The sequence below is a fragment of the Mirounga angustirostris genome, unplaced genomic scaffold (genome assembly GCF_029215605.1).
Source record: "Mirounga angustirostris isolate CCGP_5_RB_7025 unplaced genomic scaffold, mMirAng1.0.hap1 SCAF_10, whole genome shotgun sequence".
Taxonomy (NCBI): Eukaryota; Metazoa; Chordata; class Mammalia; order Carnivora; family Phocidae; genus Mirounga; species Mirounga angustirostris.
Window position 1 is genome coordinate 113,770,512 of NW_026991718.1, and position 20,200 is coordinate 113,790,711.

The 20,200-nt window shown below is 46.5% G+C and overlaps 1 protein-coding gene across 11 annotated transcripts in view; it reads left to right on the top strand.

The window, feature by feature from the left end:
• The window catches only part of ZNF341 (zinc finger protein 341), a 57,497-nt gene that overhangs the window by 19,515 nt on the left and 17,782 nt on the right, over positions 1-20,200 (top strand). For all 11 annotated transcript variants that reach the window (XM_045885617.3, XM_064573031.1, XM_064573033.1 and 8 more), the window contains 7 exons: positions 1,185-1,275; positions 3,555-3,748; positions 5,216-5,406; positions 9,293-9,501; positions 16,538-16,634; positions 18,244-18,376; positions 20,083-20,194. In XM_045885617.3, the coding sequence (XP_045741573.1) occupies positions 1,185-1,275; positions 3,555-3,748; positions 5,216-5,406; positions 9,293-9,501; positions 16,538-16,634; positions 18,244-18,376; positions 20,083-20,194 (1,027 nt within the window). The remainder of the gene's footprint in view (positions 1-1,184; positions 1,276-3,554; positions 3,749-5,215; positions 5,407-9,292; positions 9,502-16,537; positions 16,635-18,243; positions 18,377-20,082; positions 20,195-20,200) is intronic.

Here is a 20,200-nt window from a genome sequence, read left to right on the forward strand (position 1 = left end):
CATGATGCTTTTACTTCCATCTCATTGATCACAATTTAGTCACATGACCCTATCTAGCTGCAAAGGAAGCTGGGAAATGTCTCTTATTTTTTAAAAGATTTTATTTATTTGAGAGAGAGAATGAGAGAGAGAGAGCACATGAGAGGGGGGAGGGTCAGAGGGAGAAGCAGACTCCCTGCTTAGCAGGGAGCCCGATGCGGGACTAGATCCCGGGACTCGATCCTGGGACTCCAGGATCATGATGTGAGCCGAAGGCAATCGCTTAACCAACTGAGCCACCCAGGCGCCCCTGGGAAATGTCTCTTTTAGCCAGAAACATTGATGTTCCCATTATTTGGGGGATTTGTGAGGAAAGAAGGGGGGCAGTGGATATCAGGCAGGCAGGCAGTGGTGTCTGTCACCCCTTCAGAGATGCTAGGGATGGGACGGGGCAGTATTAGAAAGTGGTGGTGGAGGAGGAAGGCACAGAAATCAAGAATTTTTCAGGGGCTTTCCAGTCAACTACTTCCATCCCTCCTTCCTTCCACAGATATATGTTGAGCATCTGTGTGCCAGGCTCAGTGTCAGGTGCTGAGGATCCAGCATTGTGGTCCGTGATTTCTCCACCCTCTGTTGCAGTTAATGGGAGAGACAGACAGGGAAAACAGGCTAACTGTTTATGGGTTGCTCCAGGAAGGAGGTTAACAGGGTACTATGATTGAGAATACTGGGGAGAGACTGGAAAATGATGCTACCTCTCTATCTAGGGATGAGAAGGAGGCAGCTTTGTGGCTATCTGAGGGACGAGCAAGAATAGCAGGTCCTGAAATAGGACCACACTTGAGGTCTTTCAAGGTTAGCAAGGAGTCCACTGCAGCTGGATGGAGAGAATGATGAGGTTGGCAGGAAGCAGAGGATGCATAGCCCTGTAGGCCGCAGCAGAGAGGTTGGATTTTTATCCGAGGGCAGAGAGGAGCCTTTCAGAGGTGGTTCTGCTCTTCCAGGCAGAGCATTGCCCGGGTTTTCCTCCTCCAGGCGCTGTGAGAGGCTCTGTGCTGCTTCCCCTGCCTGTGTGCAGGTGTAGACTTCCCCTGGCTTTCTGGCCCCACATCCAACGGGTAGAGTGGTAGGAGGCTGTTCTTGTTGCCTTCAGTTACACCCCCAGCCTCACCATTCCCAACCCCCCGCCCCACCTTGTTTTTCAGCTGCAGGGAAGCCAAAGGCTCAGAAACTCAAGTGCTCATACTGTGACAAGTCATTCACCAAAAACTTCGACCTGCAGCAGCATATCCGAAGGTACCCAGGCGTGGTGGGGCCGGTGCTTCCTCGGCAGCCCTGGCTGGAGGGCCTTCCACAGTAGAAGCAAGGCTCTCTTCTCAGTCCCCTTGCCAGGGTGGTGACCAAGGCCCCATCCATCCTGTCATGGTTCTCAGACCTTCGGTCCAAGTCAGGTCGGTTTTCCCTCTTCTGTCTCAGGAGCAGGAGGAGGGATCTGTGAAAGTTGTGGGGCCTGCTCACTATGGTGGAGAAGGTCCGAGCCAGGCGGGGTCGGGGAAGAAATGTACTCGAACTGTAGGGCCTTTGCAGGAGTGAGGGGTGCCTCAGTCCTCACCTCTGCAGAAAGGTCTGACCTCGAGGGCTGCCATACCACGCTGTGGGAATATGACTACGAGTTCTGCTCACTCAGGACTAACCGTCCTGTCCTGTCCTGTCCCAAGGACATGCAGGGAGCCCCTCGGGGCCTCGGCTTTTCCATCTGCGAAGTGGGGGTGGGGGGTCTTTTTCCGTGTTTGTCACAGAAGGGGTTACATTGGTACCTGAGATGATTTTAGGTGGTTTGTGGTTATGGTGTCGAGAAGTTCTGAAAGATGTAGAAAATTACTCTCTTTTCAAATTCTTTCAGTCCTCGGCGAGTCAAAGGAGAAAACCTCGGTTTGGTGCTAGTGTGTGTTGAACACCTTTCACATACTTGCTCATCTTTTATAGCAAAGAGAGAGAGAAGGAGAGAGCACGTGGATGCATGCGTACGTGCACACCTCAGATTCCAATCATGACAGGCAACAGCTTCTCACTAGACCAGGGTTTCTCAACCTTGGAACTATTGACTTTTATTTTCTTATTTATTTATGTCTGTCTGTCTGTCTGTATGTATGTAAAGTAGGCTCCACACCCAGGGTGGAGCCTGGTGTGGGGCTTGAACTCAGGACCCTGAGATCAAGACCTGAACAGGCCTGTACCTCTGAAATCAATAATACATTATATGTTAATTAATTGAATTTAAATTTAAAAAATTTTTAAGTTAAATAAAAAAAAAAAATACCTCACAAGTCTACACTAGCGCTGCTCAATAGAACTTTCCGGATGGAAATGCCCAAATTGGCAGTGTCCAGTAGGGTAGCCACTGACCATATGCGGCTGCTGAACACTTGCAATGTGGCTCGTCTGACTAAGAAACTGAATTTTTTTTTTTATTAACATAATGTATTATTTGTTTCAGGGGTACAGGTCTGTGATTCATTAGTCTTACACAATTCACAGCACTCACCACAACACATACCCCCAGTGTCCATCACCTAGCCACCCCATCTCTCCCACGCCCAACCACTCCAGCAACCCTCAGTTTGTTTCCTGAGATTAAGAGTCTCCCTGTCGGGCGCCTGGGTGGCTCAGTTGGTTAAGCGACTGCCTTCGGCTCAGGTCATGATCCTGGAGTCCCGGGATCGAGTCCCGCATCGGGCTCCCTGCTCAGCTGGGGGTCTGCTTCTCCCTCTGACCCTCCTCCCTCTCATGCTCTCTGTCTCTCATTCTCTCTCTCGCAAAAAAAAAAAAAAAAAAAAGAGTCTCCCTGTCTGGTTTCGTCTGGTTTCATTTTTTCCTCTCTTCCCCTATGATCCTCTGCCTTGTTTCTCAAATTCCTTATATCAGTGAGATCATATGATACATGTCTTTCTCTGACTGACTTATTTCGCTTAGCATAATACCTTCTAGTTCCATCCACATCATTGCAAATGGCAGGAAACTGAATTTTTAATTTAATTTTAATGAATTTAAGTAGCCCCGTGTGTCTTGTGTCAACCTTATTGGATAATGCAGCTCTATAGATCTTAATGATATTTTATAAATTATTGCATTTTTGGTTACTTTGTATTTATGATAAGTGGTTTTCCATATAACAACAGGAAAGCTTAATTTTTAAATTATTTAAGAGCGGATTTATTTGAAGGGAAATATTAAATAATAGTACAAGTTCTGTGCTGCGACTGTGCCATTTCTCCTTCAGAGAATAAATCCCTGTTTGAGAGGGCTTAAACAATTAGGAAATGTTTTCTCTCACCGTATGGAGAAGGCCCGCAGGGAAGGTCAGCTCCGGGGCTGGTTGATTCAGCAACTCAGTAATGTCACCGAGAGCTCAGGGTCTTTCTGCCTCTGGCCTGCCGGCTTGTCCTCATGGTGTCACCATGATGGCCACCAGCATCCGCATGCTCTGTCTGGGCCTTCTTGGGTGTTGTGAGCTCCTGTGCTGAGGTCACGTCCCAGTTCCACATGAGGGTGCTGACAAGCTTTGTTTCCCATAGCCACACCGGTGAGAAGCCCTTCCAGTGCATTGCATGTGGCCGTGCCTTTGCCCAGAAATCTAATGTCAAGAAACACATGCAGACTCATAAGGTGTGGCCTCCGGGGCGTAGCGGTGGCACTGTCTCCCGCAACTCTGTGACTGTACAGGTCATGGCCCTCAACCCCAGCAGGCAGGAGGACGAGGAAAACACAGGTAGGTAGAAGTGGGGAATGCCATTGTTCCCATACCTGTCCTCTGAAGCTTCATGGGTTTTATTCCTAGCTGTGTGACCTTGGGCAGCCTCCTTGACCTCTCTGGGCTTCAGTCTACTTTATCTATAAAATGGGGCATAGCATGAAAGGAGGGATGACAAATGTACAGTATGCCTGGCCTTACTCTAATACTGTACCCATGGAAGACAACACTAATCAATCACCTGTCTTTTGCTGTGCCTGGATCCTGCCTCAGAATCTACTTTCGATATATTGCTCCAGGCAGTCACTATCAGTTAACTTGAAATTGAAACCTACTTGACTTCCATGGGCTTAAGTTTCCAAAGCCTTTTACATTTTGTAGAATTCCCATCCGAGCCATCGCTTGTCCCTGAGCTAGTGATCATGTCCCTGATATTGGTTTAATTCCTGTTCTGTATGGGGGTTGAGGAGTCACTAGGCCTGGAGCAGTGCTGTTAACAAAAATGTGATATGGCCAACATATACAATTTAAAACCTTCTAGTAGCTACATAAAAACAATACTTAAAAAAAGTGAAATTAATTTTAATCGTATGTTTTATTTAACCTAATATCATCTTAGTATATAAGGAAATTATTAATGAAATATTTTATATTTTTTTATGCTAAGTTTTCAAAATCCAGGGTGTATTTATGTGTATAGCGTATCTGGATATGGACTAGCCACATTTCTAGTTCTCAGTCACCACATGTGGCTCGTGGCCACTGTATTGGACAGTGTAGGGCCAGAGCTAAGCCCTTCCTGTATAGTCCCCCGGGTGAGCAAAGCCTGCCACATACCAGTGAATGAAGGGGGTGTTTTGCTGCATGAGCAGCCTGTGGCCACTTTTATTTGAGCCTCCTACTGGAACTAGCCCTACAGTGTGTTTAGTCAGTCTCTGTGTGCCCTGTGCATTTTTTTGAGCTCCTTGGGGAAGAATCTGTTTCTTATTTTTTTCAAAATTCCTACAGTGCCTAGCACCAGGGGTTCAACCATATAGCAGATATTTATGGGGGCCTCTGTAGAGATGAGGTCAGAGGCCCCTGTCCTCAGAAAGTGAGAGAAGGGCAGCTAAACAGATGTTGTAACTGGAATGGGGAGCTGGGGAGGTGTGATGAATACAGCCAGGGGTAGTGTTCAGGATTTTTAACAACCGTGGAGAGGCCTAGGGAAAGGCCAGTGAGGGGAGATTTGAGGCAATAGCTGTTTACCAGTCAGGATGTAAGTATTCAGGAGGTGAGCATCTGGAATGGCTATATCCGTGCGCAAAGCAGAATGTGAGTGCAGGGCCTTGAGTACAGTGTCCAACACCAAGCACGTGGTAGGTGGCTGGGTAGACCCAGCAACACACAGGAGGTACTCTGTGGGTCCTTCCTGAATGTCATGGCCCTCTGTCCTGACTCTTCCTCTGCCCTTCTCAGTGACTTCTTCCCTGGTTTTCTCCACAGGGTTGGGTCAGTCCCTGTCAAGTGCCCCACAACCCCAGGCCTTGCCTGCCGCAGGTGAGGATGAAGGGGACAAGCTGGAGGCCAAGCAGGTCGTCTTCATTGACAGCTCCTATCTGTGCCAGTTCTGCCCCAGCAAGTTCAGCACCTACTTCCAGCTCAAGTCCCACATGACCCAGCATAAGAATGAGCAGGTAAGTGGGTGGTGGGCAGCGGGAGGCCACAACCACCCGAGTGTGAGCCTTGGCTGGTGCTGGGGTCTTGAACACTGTCTAGAAAGGGACAGGAGTGGGCCTCAGTTGCAGTGAGCTACCATCTAACCACCCGAGATAGGCCAAGCTTTCCCTCTCTAGGTGGGGCCAGCTTACTGGGCTATTATGGTGCTAAGCCAAGGGAGGAAACCCACCTCTTATGGGTCATATAATATAGAAACTGGACATGAGAAAAATTCTCAATGCCCCAAGAAAATCTAACGTCTAAACACCTACCTATGGAGGATTGACCATAGTCTTTTTTTTTTCCAATCAAGATATAATTTGCATCCCACAAAATTCACCCTTTTTATTTATTTTTATTTTTATATTTTTTAAGATTTTATTTATTTATTTGACAGAGAGAGACACAGCGAGAGAGGGAACACAAGCAGGGGGAATGGGAGAGGGAGAAGCAGGCTTCCCATGGAGCAGGGAGCCCGATGCGGGGCTCGATCCCAGGACCCTGGGATCATGACCTGAGCCGAAGGCAGACACTTAACGACTGAGCCACCCAGGCGCCCCAAAATTCACCCTTTTTAAAGTGTACACTTCAGGAGCTCCTGGGTGGCTCAGTCAGTTAAGTGTCATTTTGGCTCATTTTGGCTTTCAGGTCATGATCTCAGGGTGGTGAGATTGAGTCCTGCATCTGGCTCCACGCTGGGCTTGGAGCCTGCTTAGGTTTCTCTCTCGTAAATAAATAAATAAATAAATAAATAAAATCTTTTTTAAAATTTCAGAAAAATCTAAAGAATATATAGGTTGAAGAATGCATTTATTAGATGCTGGACACCCTGCTAATTGCTTTACATTCAATATTTTATTTAATCTTCATAGCAACCTTAGGGATAGGCATTTTCAGTATATCTAAATGAAGAAACCAAGGCCCGGAGGGGTGAAGTGACCTATCCAGAGTCACACCACCAGTAACTGACTAGGTCAGGGCTCAAAGCCAAACCCCATGTCATTAACCACTTTGCAGTATGTCCTCCCCAGAATGCAGCAACAAAATCCAGCATATTTTGTAGAGTTTGTGTTTTTTTATTATAATTGGGATCTGTTCATACATATAATTTTGAATTGTACTTTTTTTTTCCTGATAGCTTATTTTTTAAACCTTTTTTTTTTTTTTTTTTAAAGATTTTATTTATTTATTCATTAGAGACAGAGGGAGAAGCAGGCTCCCCGCCGAGCAGGGAGCCCGATGCGGGACTCGATCCCAGGACCCTGAGATCATGACCTGAGCCGAAGGCAGACGCTTAACCATCTGAGCCACCCAGGCGCCCCTAAACTTTTTCTTTTGGAAGAATTGTAGATTCCCAAGAAGTTGCAAAGATAATAGGGAGAGATCCCTTATGCCCTTCAGTCAGTTTCTGTCAATGGCTACATCTTACCTATCTACAGCCTGATATCTACACCAGGAAACTGACATGGGTGTAAAGCTATGTATAGTCCTTTGCCATTTTACCACCTATGTAGGTTTGTACTGCAGTCACAGTATAGAACTATAACATCACCACAAAGATCTTCCTTGTTCCACCCCCCTCATTATTACACCTGCTCGCCTCTTCCCCAGCATCCTCAGCCTCTGGAAACCACTAATCAGTTCTCTCTCTTTATAAGTTTGTCATTTTGAGAACATTGTATAAATGGAATCATCCGTATGGGGCCTTTTGAGATTGGGTTTTTTTAATAAGCATAAATTCTCCTTAGATTTGTGCTTTCTATTTTTTTTTAAAGATTTTATTTATTTATTTGACAGAGACACAGTGAGAGAGGGAACACAAGCAGGGGGAGTGGGAGAGGCAGAAGCAGGCTTCCCGCTGAGCAGGGAGCCCAATGCGGGGCTCGATCCCAGGACCCCGGGATCATGACCTGAGCTGAAGGCAGACGCTTAACGACTAAGCCACCCAGGCGCCCCTGTGCTTTCTATTTTTTAACCTAATTTTATATTCTGAGAATTTTCTCATGTCACTGTTTAAATAAAAAACATAATTTTTAAGCTACATTTTAAAAAATCCCATTGTTTTAACATGTAGGATATGAACTGTGTTTTGCTATTGTAAGCAAAACCATGGTGAGCATCATTATAATCAAATCTTTATCCAAATCTCTGACTTTCCCTTACCCTAGATTCCCAGCAGGGGGGTTGATGGAATTAAGTTAGGATACCCTTGGGGAAAATCACAGAAAACTTTGACTCCAGCTGCTTAAACAATTAAGAGGTTTGTCATTGCACATAAAAAGAAAACCCAAGATTGGGCAGCTCAAGGCCTGAGAGAGTTGACTCAACCCAATATCAAGGACCCTGTGTCCTTCTAGCTCTTGTCTCTGCCACCTCAGGATATGACGTTGTTCGATACTAATGGCTTACCTGTGGTCTTGGGATGGTAGTCACTCTTTCTAGGCAGTAGTCCAGTAGTCCAGACACAGCAAAAACACGCTGTCTTCTCTGTGTCTCTTTCCTAGAAGCCCTCTGTAGATCTCTCATTAGTCAGAGCCCGTGGATACGCTCTATCACTTAGGAATTCATTATTACTCTGCAAATAATAGACAACTAGCTTACTAGTTAGGGTTTTATTTCCCTAGTGTCACAAGAAGTCCATAAGTAAGCAATGTTGGGCTTGTATAGCAGGTCAGATATGTCATCGTAGACTCAGGCTTCTGGTTTGCGGCCCTGCCTCCTTAGCATGTGACTTCCATCCTCAAGATTGCATAATAATTGCTGTATCTCCAGCCATCACATCTGTATTCCAGTCAGGACAAATGAGAAAAGCAGAGGGGATTTCTCCTAGGATGTTTTTGCCTTTGTGTTCTGGAAGTAATACCTTCCCTAAAGACTACTGTGTGCATATCAGTGACAAGAAAGGAGCCACATGGCTGACACAAGGGAGCCAGGGAGATCAAGTGTTTTAACTGGGTATGTTGCCACCCTGAACAAATCAGCGTTCACTTTGTTAGGAAGAAGGAGCAAGTGGAACTGTACAGGCAATCAGGATTATGCTTGTCAAAGTATAATTTTCAAAATTTAAAAATCTAATTCTCATACAAATAACATAGTGAACATGAGCCAGAATTTTACATAACTCATTAATAAGGAACTAGAAGGATGACAAAGCCGGTGCAAAAGAGGATCTAAGATACTACTATTTATACTTACATATAATTATGTCAGTGAAAGAAAGGAACATTGAAATAAGATTGTTCGGGTAGATACCCTTTTTGGGTCTTTACCCAAAAAGACCTTTGAGGGTATCTTTTCCACCTGACGAAAATAATTTACATTGGATCTGTTTTCCGCAAGTTAATATTTAACTCTAGAGTCTGGATCCTAATCAACAGTAAATAATCAAAACAAGGCCCATCCCCCAGAGAGTGGGATGACCCTAGGCAGGCTCGTTAGATAGCACTTCTCAAAGTGAGGTCCCCAGAGCAGCAGCTTCGGCTTCTGTCACCTGGGCACTTGTTAGGAGTACACCTACTGTGTTCCAAGCTCTGACTTACGGACATTGATCCTGCCACGCCTGCTGAATCAGATGCTCTGGGAGTGGTGCCCAGCAATCTGTCACTGCGGTGGATGCTCAAGTCGGAGGGCCACTACTCAAGTACAGCACTGGAAGGACATGATGTCATCTTTTCCTTGTATTTCCCAGCTTGGGGTAATTCTCCTAAATATACCCAGGTCACCCAGCACCTGAGGGAAAGGTAATGGGGCCTTGTGACTGGCTGAGAAGAGAGGGCTGTCTCGTCAAAATAAAACAGAGCTCCAGGAGCAGGGGAGCAGGGGAACAGTCTGCCTCCCCTCACCTGGTCTGTGGCTTCCCTCCAGGTTTACAAGTGTGTGGTGAAAAGCTGTGCGCAGACGTTCCCAAAGCTCGACACATTTCTGGAGCACATCAAGAGCCACCAGGAGGAGTTGAGCTATCGCTGCCATCTCTGTGGCAAGGACTTCCCCTCGCTCTATGACCTGGGCGTGCACCAGTACTCCCACAGCCTCCTGCCGCAGCAAAGCCCCAAGAAGGACAGCGCGGTCTACAAGTATGTGCCCTCTCCCTGCCCCCTCCCCCTCCCTGCTGGGACCCCAGGGCTCTGCAGCCTTGCTCGTTCTGACTGCTAAGGACCTGGGGGAGAAGGTGCTGGCCCTCCTTATATCATTCTTCAGTTTGGTAGACATTTATCCTAAAAAATAATCTGGAAAAAAAAAGGGAAACCAATATTTTTTCATTCATAGTGGAAAACAGATTTTTTTTTCCTAAACTAAAAATGCTATGAAAATATAATTTTGTCTGATGATCTACAAAATTTAGGTTACAGTCAGAATGGTACACCGATTCTTAGAATGAAAACAGAATGAACAAGCACATACTGGAAAGCAAAAATCATAAAAATAAGATTCATTTGTTTTATAATCTATAAAATTCAGGTTAAAGTTGAAACTATAGGCTGATCCTTAGAATGAACAAGGAATGAACCAAGTGTAGATTGTCTTTGGGGTAGTTTTTCCGCCAATCCTTTACAGTGCTTTAGTCTTCCATTGTAGTCATAGAGAGCATCCTTTTGGCAGAAATGAAAAAAGGCTCCCTCAGTTTTGTCACAGGCTTTTAATCCTTGAGTCTTCAAATCGTTCTCATTGAGCTATCAGTCCCGTGACCGATCCTCATTGAGTTTCTCTTACTTGGTTGTTTCCTGGTCCCCCTTCCATACCCTTCTTAGTCGATGGGTTATCTGCAGGTGCCCAGTATCACTTTCATAACTGTGAAATCCCACATTTTTGCCCTGCAGCCATTTTGCTGTGCATTCACCCAAAGTCGTCTGGAGCAGCCGCCTCACAAAGGCTAGCATATAGTGCGTGGGGAAGGTATTAGTGATAAGCAAGGAAGGGTATTTGTCAGGGGACTGCTCCCAGTTCTTAGTATTTTCGTGTTGGAATGGTTTTGCTTCTCTGTACAAACTTGTGTCGGTAGGGATTTCTCCAATAACCTCTGTTAATGAGGCGTAATTCCTGGGTGACGCTTCTGGGCTTCAGAGATAAGTAACAACAGACCCTGAGTTTAGAATGCACAGGCTTCTTAGGGAGACAAGTGTGTAAATACGCTTACACGTATTGTGATAAAATGCTAATGTATACGTAGATAAAAGGTATACGAGTACCACAGTGGGACGTAGGGCAGGGAAGGTGTCCTTGAAGCAGTGATATCTGAACTGGGTTTTGAAGGATGAATAGGAGTTGGCCAAGTAGGTAGGGTAGAGTGCATTCCTAGCAGAAGGAACAGCAAGCGTAGAGATATAAAATGAAATAGCAAGTGGTTTAGAATGATCACTGTGTAGAGTGGAAGTGGGAGAGGATGTTTAGATGTGGCCTAGAGGAGAAAGTAGGTTCAGGGTAAGGGTAAGAAGGGCCTGTAGAAATCACAAAAGCTTTGAGAAATTGGCAGGGGGACTGGGACTTAAATGGGTGTAGGGCAGCTTGTCCTGGAGGAGGTTGGGAAGTGGAGCCAGAGAGGCAGGAAAACAAGGCAAAACTTTGGCCAGTCAAGGGGTGGAAATTTCTGGTTAGTGATGGATAATTCCCATTTGTAGTCAGGGGGCATTTTATTTTGCTTTTGCCTTATGGATTTGTGGATTATTTGTGAGTTCCTGAGACTATGTGGCTTTCTGGAGTGAGATGCCAAGTAAAAGGAAGGGAGCACCTACTATGTGCCAAGCTCTGACGCAGGGACATTGATCCCTGCAATCCTGGGAGGTAGGTAGTTGTATTAGTCAGCTCCAGCTATAACAAAATGCCACAGACACATGATCTCTTTTTATTTATTTATTTATTTATTTATTTATTTATTTATTTATTTATTTATTTATTTTTAAAGATTTTATTTATTTATTTGACAGAGACACAGCGAGAGAGGGAACACAAGCAGGGGGAGTGGGAGAGGAGAAGCAGGCTCCCCGCGGAGCAGGGAGCCCGATGTGGGGCTCGATCCCAGGACCCTGGATCATGACCTGAGCCGAAGGCAGACGCCTAATGACTGAGCCACCCAGGCGCCCCATGATCTCTTTTTATAAGGGCACTTTGTCATCATGAGGACCCCACCCTCATGATTTCATCTAAACCTAATCATACACACACAGACCCCCACCAAAGGTCCCATCTGTAAATCTGTAAATACCATCACATTGAGGGTCAGTGCTTCAACATACGAAGTTTGGAGGGACACGGTTCAGTCCATGACACTGACGTTCTCCCCATTTTGAAGATGAGGACACTGAGGCTCAGAGAGGAGAAGTGCCCTCATCAGTAACAGTGTCAGCACAGAGCTGAGATTCAAATTCTTGTCTGGAACCTTGGAAGCCTCACAGCTCTAGTCTTGGAATTTGTAGGCTAGGGGTTGAGCCCAATGCTGATGGCCCTGTGTCTACAGTCAATCTCTTCTCCTAGGTTCTCGTGTGAGGGTTACAGTGCCAGTAACCCTTTGTAGCCATTGGATCTCCTGGCCCAAAGGTAAGACCCGAGGAGGCAGGCCACCATCTGGATGACCCAAGGGTGGAATGCTATCTTGAGTAATGATAAGGAGCCACCTGCCTGTGCTCAAATCCCAGCTTGACTACAAGCCCAGGAGATGACCTTGGCAAGGTATCTGGCCACTCTGGGCCTCAGTGTCCACATCTTTGAAATGGGGATAACTATAGTGCCTACCATATTGGATTATTTATGAGGATCAGGTAAAACAACTATGAGGCTCTTGAACATGATACCTGGAACATCGTAGGTGCTCAATAAATGTTATTGCTGCAATTATTATTTGTACAATTTAGATATAGGTTTGGCTGCGAGCAATAGAGGCTCCAAATAATAGTGGCATAAATGAGTGAGAGTTGGGCGCCTGGGTGGCTCAGTTGGTTAAGCGACTGCCTTCGGCTCAGGTCATGATCCTGGAGTCCCGGGATCGAGTCCCGCATCGGGCTCCCTGCTCGGCAGGGAGTCTGCTTCTCCCTCTGACCCTCCCCACTCTCATGTGCTCTCTCTCATTCTCTCTCTCTCAAATAAATAAATAAAATCTTAAAAAAAAAAAAATGAGTGAGAATTTATTTCTCTCTCACAGTAATGTTTGAGCAGGTATAGGGCCTTCATCCTATTTTCAGGTGTCCAGGCCCCATTGGTCTATCTGCGCTGCTCCCTTTGGACCACATTGCCTTGGCCTGTCTATGCTGCCTCCCCAAACCCCAAACCCTTCAAGTGAATTTTATGCATGCCACTCTATATATGCTATATATTTACTTTTTCCTTTTAAAAATAAGATTTATTGATTTTTTCCTGATTACAAAAGTTCCTAAGTTCAATGCAGAGAAAAAAATATTTTTTAAAGATTTTATTTGATAGAGCGAGTGAGAGAGAGCACGACTGGTGAGGGGTGCAGAGGGAGAGGGAGGAACAGACTCCCAGCTGAGCAGGGAGCCCAATGTGGGGCTCGATCCCAGGACCCTGGGATCATGACCTGAGCCGAAGGCAGACACTTAACCGACTGAGCCACCCCGGCGGCAGCCCCGAGAAAAAATTTTTTTTAAATCGCACAAAAACCAAAACCCTGCAAACAAAAAATAATCCCTGTTAACCTCTTGGTACATGTTATTTGGTCTATGTCCGTAATAAGCATGTTTATAGATATAACTACCACAGGCTACATCCCAAACACAGTTACTGACTTTGGTGAAAATTCATCACGCCATCTTCATGTCCCACAACTTCCAACAAACTGACTGAAACTTAATGGGATCACTCTGTACACGTGGTGTGCATTATCACTTGCAACTGTAATATGGACATCTTTGCATCTCAGTACAAACAGACTTGCCCCAGCCTTTTCAGTGGCTGCTTACCATTCCATTGTACATGCCACATTTATGTAAGTGGTCCTTGATTGCAGGATAGTCAGGTTATTTCTAGTTTCTCATCATTACATACAACACTACAGAGAACAACTTTGGACATACATCTTTGCTCACTTATAAATAAGTTCCTAGAAGTGATTTTGCAGGTCAGAGATCAATGCGGGAGGGGCATCTGGCTGGCTCAGTCGGAAAAGCGTGCAACTCTTGATCTCAGGGTTGTGAGTTCGAGCCCCACATTGGGTGTAGAGATTACTAAAAAAAAAAAAAGCAATAATAAAAATTTTAAATCAAGAGGGCTTTTATTTATTTATTAAAGATTTTATTTATTCATTTGAGACAGAGAGAATGAGAGACAGAGAGCATGAGAGGGAGGAGGGTCAGAGGGAGAAGCAGACTCCCTGCCGAGCAGGGAGCCCGATGCGGGACTCGATCCTGGGACTCCGGGGTCATGACCTGAGCCGAAGGCAGTCGCTTAACCAACTGAGCCACCCAGGAGCCCTCAAGAGGGCTTTTAAAAAGATTGATTACCTACTTCAAAAAATAATTATGTGGGGCGCCTGGGTGGCTCAGTCGTTAAGCGTCTACCTTTGGCTCAGGTCATGATCCCAGGGTCCTGGGATCGAGTCCCACATCGGGCTCCCTGCTCAGCGGGAAGCCTGCTTCTCCCTCTCCCACTCCCCCTGCTTGTGTTCCTGCTCTCGCTGTCTCTCTCTGTCAAATAAATAAATAAAATCTTTAAAAAAAATAATTATGTGTATACAGTACAATATTTAATTATTAAAAAAGGGCATGAGTGAAAAGGATTTCCCCACCTACTCCGAGCCCCTTCCCCATACCTCAGTCACTTTCAAGAACTTATTTTGATGTAATTTCAGACTTCCAGAAAAAATATAAGAGTAGTACAAAGGATTCCCATATATATCCTTCACCTAGATTTTCCAAATGTTAACTTTTCACCACATTGGTTTTATTATATTCTGAGCTATTTGAGGATAATTTGCTGATGTGATGCTCTTTCACCCTTTGTCTTTAGTGTATAGTTTCTGGAAATAAGGACAACCTCTTACAGAAGCACTGTGTAGTTATCAAAATCAGAAAGTTAAATCAATACAGTTCTGTTTCCTAATCTGCAGACCTTATCAGAAATTTCCAGTTGTTTCAGTAACATCCTGTATAGACAAAGTAAATGTTTTTTCTGGCCTGGGATCCAAGCCAGGATCACAGGTTACTTTAGATTGTGTCTCTTTATTCCCTTTAAGCTGGAACAGCTGCTCATTCGGTCTTTGGCTTTCATGACCATGGTGTTTTTGAAGAGTATAGGCCGGTTATTTTGTAGAATGTCCTCAATTTGGGTTTGTGTGATTTGACCTCAGGTTAGATGCGGGATTGGCATGCTTGGCAGGAAATATCACAAAGTAACGCTCTGTCCTCAGCACGTCATATCGGCAGGCACATGACATTGGTTTGCCCCCATGCTGAGGATGTTACCTTGGGTGACAGGGTGAAATTTCTGGCAGAAAGTTTTAATTTTAATGGTTCTGGCTAAGCTACCTCCCACAGAAATCAGTGTCTCCTCACTGCTGAAGCCTGTGGAGTCCTTGCCCTCTCCTACCTCACCAGCTTGCAAGGTCTCTGTCCCCCCGCTAGCTCCACTCCCACCTGACCTGCTCTTTCTTTCTTGTCATCTGGAGGCATTTAGCCTGTGGTTTTCAGAGTGTGGTCTGAGGGGGTTCTGCTGGGCCTACCACAGGTGCAGGCTGCCTGTGCGTTTCCCCTGGTGGCCGTGGTGTACAGATGTCAGCGCCCATGTTTCTATTTTTGGCTTGAATTCCCACCTACCTGTGGCATTCCTCACTGGAACCTCATCATAAATGGGCCCATTTGCTAGCAAATGTTTTTATGGTTGGGAGACTGGAGGGATCTTTTCTTCAGAGTGGCTTGTGACCTGAAACTACTGTTTGAAGGCTTGTCAGCCAGTGATGTTAAGAGTGGAGACCCCGTCTATAATGCTTTGTGATTTATGAGCTGTTTGGCACACTTGTGTCCTTTGACTCTTGTGACAATCTTAAGAATGAACAAGGGGCATGTCCATTTGGGATTCCTACCCCGTTTTGTGGGTGAGGAAACTGAGGGTCAGAAACAAGAAGGTGCCAGGCCTGGATGCTTGCCTGTCTGATTCTTTCACATAACAGATTGTCGCTGGTGCTCAAATCAGGTTATGAACAGGACAGATATTGTCCCTGCCTCCAGAGTCCAATTGCTGGTGAAAAAGACAGATCAAATCAAGTAAGCAAATACATAAATAATAATTATAGATAGTAAGTGCTAAGAAGAAAACAAAACTGGGTGATGTGGTAGGGAGTGCCCAGGGGTGGGCCATAGGGGACAACTTGAGACAGGGTGCTCAAGGAAGACATCTCACCTCATTTGAGGTGAGACCTGAAGGATAAGAAGGTGCTGCCCAGGGCGCCTGGGTGGCTCAGTCGGTTAAGCGACTGCCTTTGGCTCAGGTCATGATCCTGGAGTCCCGGGATCGAGTCCCGCATCGGGCTCCCTGCTCAGCGGGGGGTCTGCTTCCCCCTTCTGCCCTCTTCCCTCTAGTGCTCTCTGTCTCTCATTCTCTCTCTCAAATAAATAAATAAAATCTTAAAAAAAAAAAAAAAAAAGAAGGTGCTGCCCAAGGGAATACTTGAGGAAGAGTGTTCCAGGTAGCAGGAACAGCAGGTACAAAGGCCCTGAGATAGGAGAGTTTGGTGTGTTCAAGGTATATTAAGGAGGCCAAGGTGGCTGGAGCAGAGCGGGGAGGGCCGTGGAGAAAGATGAAGTCTGAGAGGTAGGAGTGGTCAAGCCACTAGAGCCTTGTAGGCCAAGGTGGGGGCTTTTAAGCAAGGATGTGACATGGTCTGATTTTCTTTTCTTTCTTTTTTTTTTTTTTTTCATCAAAGATACTCCCTCTGGGGCACCGGGCTGGCTCAGTCAGTAGAGCATGTGACTTTTGATCTCAGGGTCATGAGTTCAATCTCCACATTGGGTGTGGAGCCTACTTTAAAAAAAAATTTTTTTTTAAAGGAAAAGAATGAATTAAACATAGAATTTTGCCTCGCAGTGTTGGCCCTGGGGGAGGAGAATGGCTGGGCCAGTCCAGCCTCCTCACACTGCTCAGTCACCTCTCCTGCTCCTTCCCATATAGGTGTGTCAAATGTGTCAACAAATACTCTACCCCCGAGGCCCTGGAGCACCACCTGCAGACCGCCACTCACAACTTCCCCTGCCCTCACTGCCAGAAGGTGGGTACCTCTGCCCTTTCCCGGCTGGGGCAACCATAGGGGGTGAGAGATGGTAGAGCAAACACCTCACACTCTCCTGGGCTTGTCTCCATAGACGACACTTCACCTTTGAAGAGTAAGAGCCCTGCCATCTGAGCCGCTAGGTAGCACATGTGTCCATCCTGCGGCTGCTGCTGGGCCAGGCCAGGCCAGGCTGCGCCGATACGGGGTGAGGCCTCTCCTGGGCCCAGGCCCAGCATCTGAACAGTGGCCTCCAGCTTCCTGACCTGCTGTTATCCTTCTTGTTATGGGTTCTTCTTTTCAATGAATCTGAAAGCCATCGCTGTTTGTTTGAATCAGGTCCACACACTCCAGTTGGTTTATACAACCAAAGTTTCTGTTCATCAACAGGTTCCCACCAGTGCTCCTTTTTCTTTCTTTCCCTTTTAATTTATTTGTTGAAGAAACTGGGCCATTGGTCCGGTGGAGTTTCCTGAATTCTGGATTTTGCTGATTGCATCCCCTTGGTGTGATTAACTGGTTTCTTTATTCTACTCATTTTCTCACAGCCTTACATGGCAGATTTTCCAGGACAGCCCTGGTTTCACTTCAGCCTCATGGTAGATGTTTCTAATTATGTAGATAGCCTAATTCGGGGCTTTGGAATTTGTGTTCCAAATAAAAGGTATCATGAATTGAACAAGAACCACATGCCAGATGCTGTTAGCAGCATTTTATCTGAATTGAGTCATTTAATTCTAGGAAGCATACCTTTACTGTTCCCATTTTACAGATGGGGAAACTGAGGTGCAGCAAGGTCACCCAGCTAGGACATGGTGGAGCTACTAAGTAGTTGGGTCTGTAACCCTAACTACTTCTCTGTAACAAATGAATGAAAAAATGAATGAATGCTTTTCTTAAGGCCAGAGAGGAAGGAGATTTCGGCTTCCGTGTTTCCTGGCTCTTTGTTATCTTTTCATTCAGTTCTTCAGTTCTGTATTCATTTTGTCATTCATTCTTTTGCATGTAAGTCCTTGGACCCAGGCCCTGTGCTGGTGAATGAAAGCTCCTCTGCCCTTGTAGAGATCTCATATAAGCAACAGGTTATATAATTCAGTGGGTTAGATGGTGACTTTAAAAACGTAGATGAATAGGGGCACCTGGCCGGCTCAGGTGGGAGAGCATGCGACTCTTGATCTCGGCGTCGTGAGTTCGAACCCCACGTTGGGGGTAGAGTTTACTTAAAAAAATAATAAATAAACAAACAAAACGTATATGAACATTCAAGGGCAGAGTTTGTGTTGCCTTGTTTGGCATTAGAGAGTCAGAGAGGGCCTCACAGAAGCAGGGACACCTGAGCTGGGTCTTGACGGCCAAGTGGGAATTTGTCAGGCTAAGAGAGAAAGGCCTTCTGGGTAGAAAAAGCAGCCTGGCAGGAGCTCGGAGCATGCGTTATGGGTGAGTCGTGGGAGCTGTGAGGTTCTAAGGGTGGAGCCTGACGCTGGGCCCTGATCCCTGGTGGGCAGAAAGGAAATTGTTTCTGCAAGTGTGGGAAATGAGGGGCCCCTTAAGCTCAGGGGGTGGTGAGGGCTAGTGAGTCAGGCCTAAGCCAGCTCCTCTCTTCTGCCAGGTGTTTCCTTGCGAGCGCTACCTGCGGCGTCATCTGCCCACGCACGGCAGTGGTAGCAGGTTCAAGTGCCAGGTGTGCAAGAAGTTCTTCCGGCGGGAGCACTACCTCAAACTGCATGCTCACATCCACTCGGGTGAGTATACAAGGTATACAACCACCTATGGCTAGGGCTGTTTTGGAATATGAGGATTGTGTTTTTTCTAACAAAAGGGGGACTGTCTTAAGCCGTTCTACAGTTTTCTTTCCCCACGAGCAGTATGACCAGGAGCGTCTTTCCAGATCAAGAAACACAGATGGACCCTAATCTTTTTAATGACTGCAGAGCATTCCATTGTAAGGACCAGAATTTCCTTAATCACTGGGTTGGCATTTTTCAAAAGTACTTTATTCATTCCAGAGGGAGAACAGGGAGGAAATAATGGCAGGAAATAAAAAACAGCCCAATAACAGCCCTTTTTCACAGGGCAGGTTGTGACCCCTGACCCCTGGCCCCTGTCAGGTGGGAGCTGCTCTTCTCCGGCTCCTGGTCCCCACCAGGCTCTGCTGCAGTCGATGTGGGGCGACTCAGGTGGACTCTGTGTCACACTGCTGGGCTGGCATCTTAGCTCACTAGGTGCAGACCATGACCTTCAGTTTTCTCATCTAGTACTTACCTCGTAGTTTGTGGTAACAATTCCATTAGATGAGGTGTAATTCCCCTCTCCCCTGTGGTGGACCCCATTTCAGTAAATGCCACAACCATTCACCCGTCATTCAGCCCTCCTTAGATTCGTCCTTGACTCCCTTCCCCTCACACCTCACAGTCAATCCACTGGCAAAGGCTGCTGATTCCGCTTTCCTAACATGATCTGTACTTGGCCACTTCCTGCGCCTCCACCCCCGCCCCCACCCCTTCGGTCTGTTCTCTGCATGCAGCTAGAGGGAGCCCATGACACTTTTTTTTTTTAAGATTTTATTTATTTATTTGACAGAGAGAGACCCAGTGAGAGAGGGAACACAAGCAGGGGAGTGGGAGAGGGAGAAGCAGGCTTCCCGCGGAGCAGGGAGCCCAATGCGGGCTCGATCCCAGGACCCTGGGATCACGACCTAAGCTGAAGGCAGACACTTAAGGACTGAGCCACCCAGGCGCCCATGAAACTCTTTTTTTTTTTTTTTTTAAAGATTTTATTTATTTATTTGACAGAGAGAGACACAGAGAGAGAGGGAACACAAGCAGGGGGAGTGGGAGAGGGAGAAGCAGGCTCCCGGCAGAGCAGAGAGCCCTATGCGGGGCTCGATCCCAGGACCCTGGGATCATGACCTGAGCCAAAGGCAGACGCTTAACGACTGAGCCACCCAGGCGCCCCGCGCCCGTGAAACTCTTAAGTCAGATCTCTCCCTGCTCCACTCAGCACCTCTGGTGGCTTCTCATCTTGCTCCGAGTAAAAACCTAGGCCTTCCAGGCCCTTCCTGTTGGGCCCGGCTGTCTCGCTGACCTCCCCTTCTGCCTCATTCTCCTGTCCCCACTCTGTTCCAGCCACACTGGCCTCCCCACTGCTCTTCACTGTTCACCACACACTCCCCACTTTTCCTTTTTCCTGGTACCTCACTCCACTTTCCATCATGGCTCTTTCCCCAACCACCTCAGGTCTCCCCTCTTGCCTCATCAGAAAGGCCTTTCCTGACTGCCCTATCTGAAATAGCCCCCTCTTCTTGGAAAAATAAATTGAGGAATGGGAGAGGCTGTTTTCTCCCAGGCCACTTCCCTAGAGGGGCTGCTATCCTCTAGTGTACCCCATATTCAGACTCCATCTCATGGGACTCTCGGTCCCTGCCCCCCATCTGTGTCTCCTCCTACAGGTGAGAAGCCCTACAAATGCTCTGTGTGCGAGTCTGCATTCAACCGTAAAGACAAACTGAAGAGACATATGTTGATCCATGAGCCATTCAAGAAATATAAATGCCCCTTCTCGTGAGT